Raw genomic sequence first — 7702 nt, forward strand, 5'->3', positions numbered from 1 at the left:
CAGCTCCCATGGAATTTCCTTATAGTGCCGAATCGGGGACGTTTAAATATTGTATGGCCGGGGTGTCAGTATGCGGCTGGCGATTAGAAGCCGTGTTGACAGGTTGTTATGTTGTTACTAAAGAAATCGCAGGGCTGCGGGAATGCCTGGGAACGACGCGGCGCCCAGACCCGCAGGTGCCAGCCTGTGCCCACACCCGCTGCCGGCACGGACAGACACCGAGTGCCAGGTCTCCCGGCAGGGCATCCTGAGGACGCTGCCTGAATTGCCCCCAGGACAGCTGAGCTGCTGGTCCCCCAGTCACAAAGTGGTCTTGGGGATAGAACGGAGCACCCTGCGCTGGCACCCCAGGGCCAAATGTGGGATTGGCAGCTCCCGGACACGGCGGGCAGCCGGTGGCATTCTGTGAAGGTGGTGCGGGCAGCAAAGCCCGTCCCCAGGGGTGCTGCCAGCCCCCAGCATGTTGTTAACGCTGGCCTGAGCGCCCTTGGCTGCTACAGCCGGGCACCCTCAGCCTCCCCTTGCCCCCAGCACGGGTGATCTGTCATCCTGCGAGTGGGACTGGATTTCGGGGGCTGGCAGCCCCAGCTCGGCCATGTGTCACTTGTGTCACCAAGGACCAAAAGTGGCACTTTCCGTCCCCGAGCTGAGGCACATCACCCCACCAGCCTGCAGGGAAGGGGGTTCCCAAGGGTTCGCCCCGACCCACCATGGCAGTGCCAGCCCGGCGGTTATTGTGCGTCAGTGAGCGCTGGCATCTGCACCCCGCAGCCGCCTGTGCCCTGCGCACCATCGCCTGGGTGTGCACGGCCGCTCACCCGCGAAACGCCACCACACCGCAGGTGCCCCCGGGAGCAGGTTTGGGCCCCGGCAGCGCCCTGGTGGGTTTGGGCACCGGCGAGGGCACGTGTGTTCCCGTGCCCAGGTGTTGGGGGTGTGCGTGTACGTATGCATGTACGTGTGTGTGCACGCACGTGTGCGCACACGTGCGTGCGTACGCGTTTGTGCGTTTGCGCGTGCGTACGCGCACGTGCGCGGGTGCCCGCCGGGCGTGCGTCAGCAGGGCTGGGTGCGAGGCTGTGTGGGAGTGCAGGTGGGGCGTAGGCGCGATGAGGGTGCGTGCGGGCGTGTGAGGGCTGGGGCGAGGGCGGTGGGGTCAGGTGGGGCCTGTGCGTGTGCCCCACAGCCGTGGGGGCTGGGCGGGAGGTAACCCCGCGGGGGCTGTGTCGGGGTGTTCGCCCGTGGGTGCCCCACGCCTGGGGCGGGGGGAGGGCCCCCCGCGAGGGGTGCGGGGGCGGGTGACGCCGGCGCTGCGGTCCCGCTGTGGCTGCGGGTCTCGGTCCCGGCCTCGGGCCGGGTGCCGGTCCTGCTGCGGATCCCGGTCCCGGGTGCAGCTGCGGGTCCCGGAGCGCGTCTCCGTGCGGGCTGCGGGTCCCGCCGCCAGTCCCGCCGCCGGTCCCAGTGCGGGTCCCGGTGCCGGTTCCGCCTGCAGGTCCCGCCCCCGCCCCGCCCCGCCCCGCCCCGCCCCGGAGAGGCGTGTCCCCGGCCCCGCCCCGGGGGCGTGTCCCGCGGGCGTGGCGTGGCGGGGCTGTCCCGGCCGGCGGGCGCTGCGCGGCGCGGCGCTGCCGGGGCTCGGCGGGCGCGGGGCGGCGCGGGGCTCGGCGGGGCCGCCGCCGCATGGCGCGCGGGGCGGCGCGGGCCGGGGCCGGGGCCGGGGCCGGGGCCGGGGCCGGGGCCGGGGCCGCGGGCGGGGGGAGCTGCCCCGGCGCGGCGCCGCCGCCGCAGCAGCCGCCGCAGCAGCAGCCGCAGCAGCGAGCGGCCGTCCCGGGGGCGCGGGGGCGGCGGGGCCGGGCGATGGCGGCGCTGTAGCCGCGGGGCCGGGGCCGGGGCCGGGGCCGGGCGATGGCGGCGCTGCGGCTGCGGCTGGCCCTGTCGGTGCTGTGGCAGCTGGCGGCGGCCGGGCGCGGGCTGGAGCTGGGGGGGCTGGAGGGGCCGCGGGGGCGGGCGGCGCGGTGCCAGCCCGTCGACATCCCCATGTGCCGGGGCATCGGGTACAACCTGACCCGCATGCCCAACCTGCTGGGCCACGAGAGCCAGCGCGAGGCCGCCCTGAAGCTGCACGAGTTCGCCCCGCTGGTGGAGTACGGCTGCCACGTCCACCTGCGCTTCTTCCTCTGCTCCCTCTACGCGCCCATGTGCACCGACCAAGTGAGCGCCAGCATCCCCGCCTGCCGCCCCATGTGCGAGCAGGCCCGCCACAAGTGCGTCCCCATCATGGAGCAGTTCAATTTCGGCTGGCCCGAGTCGCTCGACTGCGGCAAGCTGCCCACCAAGAACGACCCCAACGCCCTCTGCATGGAGGCCCCCGAGAATGCCTCGGCCGCTGAGCCCCACAAGGGCCAGGGCATGCTGCCCGTGGCCCCCCGGCCCTGGCCGCCGGGCGCTGCCGACGGCCGGGGACCCAACAGCCTGGGGGCCTGCGACAACCCTGAGAAGTTCCAGTATGTGGAGAAGAGCCTCTCTTGCGCACCCAGGTGCTCCCCCGGGGTGGACGTCTACTGGTCCCGGGAGGACAAGGACTTTGCCTTCATCTGGATGGCCGTCTGGTCCACCCTCTGCTTCGTCTCCACCGCCTTCACCGTCCTCACCTTCCTGCTTGACCCCCACCGCTTCCAGTACCCCGAGAGGCCCATCATCTTCCTCTCCATGTGCTACAATGTCTACTCCGTGGCCTTCATCATCCGCTCGGTGGCAGGGGCTGAGAACATTGCCTGCGACCGGGAGAACGGCGAGCTCTACATCATCCAGGAGGGGCTGGAGAGCACGGGCTGCACCATTGTCTTCCTCATCCTCTACTACTTTGGCATGGCCAGCTCTCTCTGGTGGGTTGTCCTTACTCTGACCTGGTTCCTGGCTGCCGGAAAGAAGTGGGGACACGAGGCCATTGAGGCCCACAGCAGCTACTTCCACATGGCTGCCTGGGGCATCCCGGCCATGAAGACCATTGTCATCCTCACCATGAGGAAGGTGGCAGGGGACGAGCTCACAGGGCTGTGCTACGTGGGGAGCATGGACGTCAGCGCCCTGACTGGCTTCGTCCTCATTCCCCTCTCCTGCTACCTGGTCATCGGCACCTCCTTCATCCTCACGGGTTTTGTCGCCCTCTTCCACATCCGGAAGATCATGAAGACGGGTGGCACCAACACGGAGAAGCTGGAGAAGCTGATGGTGAAGATCGGGGTGTTCTCTATCCTCTACACCGTCCCGGCCACCTGCGTCATTGTCTGCTACTTCTACGAACGGCTGAACGTGGATTACTGGAACCTCAGGGCCCTGGAGCGTGGCTGCCTGCACCTCCCCAGCCGGCGTGCCGCCAACTGCTCCTTGGAGGCCTCGGTGCCCACCGTGGCTGTCTTTATGCTAAAGATTTTCATGTCGCTGGTGGTGGGCATCACCAGCGGGGTGTGGGTGTGGAGCTCCAAGACGCTGCAGACCTGGCAGAGCCTGTGCAACAGAAAGCTGGGCGTGAGGACGAGGGGCAAGCCCTGCAGCGGGGTGAGCTGCGGCGGGGTGCACTGCCACTACAAAGCCCCCACGGTCATGCTGCACATGACCAAGACGGACCCGTATCTGGACAACCCAACGCACGTCTAGAGCAGGGGCTGCCCCTCCCTGGGGATGGCGCGCCGGGGGAAGCCGGCCTCACGGGTAAGGGGCGAGGGGACGCAGCTGGGGGGGAAGGCAGAGGCGGAGCGGCAGCGGGAGGGGGGACGCACACTGGTTTGGGGTGGCGAGGCCTGCGGGACCCCCCCCGGCACTGCTCGACCCTGACAAGTAGCTGCTTTTTCCTAGAGGTTGTTTTGTTGTTGTTGCTGTTGCCAAATCCAGTGACTCTTCTAACGCTTTCTTTGGGGGGGCGGTGGGGACGGGGCAGGGAGGGGAATAATCCAGTCCATGTTTATTTAATTCTGTAATTTATTTTAGATTTTTTTTTTTTAATCATTAGCTGCGAGGAATGGAAAAAAAAACAATAAACCCTGGATGTGTTATTTCAACCGAGCGTGGTGCTGTTTGGAGGAATTCGAGGGGCTCGAGAGCAGCCCCACGGGAGCCCCCCCAGCTCCGTGGGCCGGGGCCGCGGTCCCGGTGGCGGGTGCGCGCGGGCCCGGGGGCTCTCGTGCCGGCGGCGGGAGGAGGCGCGGGCCGTGCCGGGGTGCCGCCGGCTGCGGCGGGAGCGGAGTACCGGGGGGCTCCCTGCGTCCCGCTCCCCCCGGGGCTTCCCCGGGCCGGTTCTGGCGCCCGCCGCCTCCCGGCCGAGGAGGAGGAGGGTTTTCCTGCGCGGTCACGCTAACGAATCACCTTTTCCACTCCGCGCTCCGTAGGTGATTTGTGTCGGCGCCATCGGCTGCCGGGGCCTCGGTGCCAGGCGAGGGGGCTCGGGGCTCCGGCACCCGGGGCACGGCAGGCCCGGAGCCAGGGCGATGGGCTGGGGGCACGGGACCTTGGGGCGGAGAGGGCTCAGCTTTGATGTCCCACGCAGAAGCCCGAGATGCGGGTAATGGAAACTTCTGGGCAGCTTTATTTATCCCCCGCTCCGGTTACAATCCCAGCTCGCCTTCCCCATTGTCCGGAGGGAAATTCAAGCCTCAGCTGGTGTCGCCGGGGCTGGCGGGGGGAGTCGGGGCCGTCCTCGCCGCGGGCTTGCCGGGGTGCGAGGCAGGCAGCGGTGGCGGGTGGCACCGTCCTCCCGGGCAGGGTGGCTCTGCCGGGGGCTCGGCGGTGGGGGCCGCTGCCCACCCTGCCCCAAGGCACCTCGCGGGGGGGGGGGGGGGCAGCTCGTCTCCGCAGAGGGTTCGTGGGGCTGGTTTGCCTGGCCGCCCCCGGGGATGCGCCGTGGGTTCCCAGGGCCGGGGGGGAGAGATGGGCTCTGCCCCAGCCCCCCGGTGGGCAAGGACACAGGCAGCATGGGACCTGTGGCAGGCAGGGCGCTGTAGCACAGACACAGGCAGCCCTGGTGATGCTCAGACTTGTCCATCATCTAATTGCCCGTTAATTAGCCAGGGTGCAGGCTAGGGCAGTGCTGGGCCCCACCGAGGGTCTCTGGGGCCCCCGTCCCTCTTGCTTAGGGAGCAACAAGCCAGCCATGGACCCTCCTTTTAGCACCCAAATTACCACCCATTGCCTGCCCGCACCAACAGCCCTCGGCCCCCGCCCCAGCAAAGCCCTTGTATCTCAGAGCCCCATGTCGGGGCTGCAGCCGAAGGAGCGGTGCAAGACCACCCCCCTCGCCCGCCGTGGCGGCAGGGGCTGGGTTCGGCGGCCCCTCGCCCGCTGCCAAGCTGCACCCGGGCTTTGTGCTGCCGTGATTGATGTGGCGAAGTGCCTTTCATCCACCCCCTGCCGCCCCCGGGGGTGCCGGGACGGCGGGAGAAGTCGAGTGACTGATCTGAGAAAAGCCTTCGCCTCCCCCGGGAGCCGGCGCGGCAGCCGAGGTGCGAAGGAGCCCCCGCTGCCCGTGCAGCGCTGGCGGGGGGATGCCAAGGGGCTTGCGCCTGATTTGGGGTGCTGGGAGGCAGGCGTGCCTCTGGCCGGGCTGGTGGTGGTGCCAGGGTGGGGACCCCACCTGGCCCCCACCCCTGGGGGGCTGCAGCCTCATGGGCTCCCCCAGCTCCCACGGGAGGGTTTGTTTGGGCAGATAAAAGGGCCCTGACCTGGAGCAGGAGAGTCAATATTGGCTGCGGGACAGGCTCCAAAGTCCAGCCCGGGGAGCCAGGCACAGCGCAGTGGGGGGCTGCCTCAGGAGGGGGTGCACGGCCACGTCCCTGTGCCGGGATGCAGTCTGTGTGCCGGACCCCCCGCCCAGGCTGCAGGCAGGCAGCCCCGCAGCGCAGAGCTCTGAGCCAGCTCGGTGCACCTTTGGCTTGCACGCCCAGACACGTGGCATGGCAATGGTGCTGGGGTGTGCGTGTGTCCCGGCTCGCGGGGACAGCCTGCCCTTGAGCACCCCAGCACTTGCCAAGTAACTCGCTGCCTCTCAAGTGCTCACCCAGATAACCGGTCCCGCTGGGCCCCAGCTGTCGGGCAGCACTGGGGCCACCGGCACCCGACCACCACACGCTATCAGCCCCGGCAGCCCAGCCGGCTCCACTGGAGGCAGTCAGACCCAAAGCACTGGGCATGGCTGGCCCTGCTGGGGAGACAGAGCTTTTCCACAGAGCCTGTCCCAAAGCAGAGCTGTCCCTTGGAAGGGCTCTGTGCTGGGCACACAGGCTGTCCCCATATCACAGCTGCTTTCAACCCTGTGCTGGAGAGGCTCAGCCTTCCTCCCTATCCCCCCCACCCCAAGATCATCCCTGCATCCGCTCTCCATCCTACTTGGAGCAGCCCCAAAGGCAGCCAAAGACCCAGCTCCAGCAGGGCTGGGGCAGCTGCAGAAGCCTCTCTGCAAGGGGCAAGCAGGGCTCAGCGCTGCCCCATCCCTGCAGGGGCAGCCCCCGTTTGGGCACTGCTGCCACAGATGTCTGTCCCCAGTGCCAGCAGGAGGGACGGCTGCAGAGGCTGAGCCAGGGCTGCCACTGGGTGAGCGCGGGCTCAGGACACCCCAAGGTCCTGGTCCAGCTAAGCACGGCGAAGTTGAGCGTAGTGCCCCCCAGCACTTGCTTAGCTGTGGATGTTATCCCCCTCGCAAGGCAGGACGCTCCCTCCATGTTTCAAGCAGCAGAAGGAAAGTCGCTGTGCTCTGGCAATGTGCTCAACATCCCAAGTTACCCAGACTATTAATTGGTTAATATTAATGATTAAGCCATGAGGGGGGGCCAAGCTCAAGGCTCCTTGCCCACTGTGCCCCCATGGCTTCCTCCTGAGGCTGTGCTGGAACTCCAGAAAACACAGGTGCCCCACTGGGGTTTGTCACAGGCCAGCCCCAGTGAGATGGCGGGCGCAGCCAGGCCGGTGACTGTCCCCCAGCCTGCGGTGCCAGCGGGCAGCAGGGCCACGGCTGCCAGCCCCGTGCACTCGCCTGCCAGGCGTGGGGACAGCTATTTATAGCCCCTGCACAGGACACTAATGCCATGCAGGGGCTGCTATAAAAAGCAAGTCTCCGAAAAGGTCTTGGAGCAGATGCTGGTGTGAGGTCTCCATGCTGAGGCCTGGAAACATCCCAGCTTGCGTCACACTCTGATTCACCCAGGTCCTGTTGCATGCCCAGCAAGCTGAAGCACCTCCTGTGGAGAGAGGATGAGGCTTCTCTGGGGAAAAGCAGCATCTGTCCATCGCCGAGAGCCTTCAAGCCCTCAAACCCATCAGGGGATTTCCTCTGCCCTGCAGAGCTGGACCTGGCTGGAGCGCTCCCAGCTCAGCTCCTGAGCAAAGAGGACAATGAAGACACCCAGGAAACCATCACCCTATCACCCTCCTGGCAGTGCAGCGCTGGCAGAAGTGCAGACAAAAACTTTGGCCAGCATGCTTGTTTCACAGATGAGGGGTTGTGCATCAGCACCTGTCCATCACCTCCCCAGCCCGTGCTGCCTTTGAAGCTCAATATGTCAGAGCCCAGTGTGTCCCCCTTAGGCTGCTAGAGACCAGGATGGTGGACTGGGAGTCGTGCTCTCAGAGACACAGCGGGAATGGTCCTTGCTGACCTCTGAACTGCAGCCCACAAGGCTGCAGTTGCAAAACACGCATTAACAAAACAAAGGCAGCA

General features: G+C 67.2%; 1 protein-coding gene across 1 annotated transcript; it reads left to right on the forward strand.

The window, feature by feature from the left end:
- Positions 1–1758: 1758 nt before the first annotated feature.
- FZD9 (frizzled class receptor 9) lies at positions 1759–4025 on the forward strand. Its single transcript, XM_075518044.1, has 2 exons — positions 1759–3708; positions 4007–4025. The coding sequence occupies exon 1, from the start codon at positions 1903–1905 to the stop codon at positions 3652–3654; it is 1752 nt and encodes a 583-aa protein (XP_075374159.1). The 5' UTR covers positions 1759–1902; the 3' UTR covers positions 3655–3708; positions 4007–4025.
- Positions 4026–7702: the final 3677 nt, after the last annotated feature.

Source organism: Mycteria americana, chromosome 15 (assembly GCF_035582795.1).
Source record: "Mycteria americana isolate JAX WOST 10 ecotype Jacksonville Zoo and Gardens chromosome 15, USCA_MyAme_1.0, whole genome shotgun sequence".
Lineage (NCBI taxonomy): Eukaryota > Metazoa > Chordata > Aves > Ciconiiformes > Ciconiidae > Mycteria > Mycteria americana.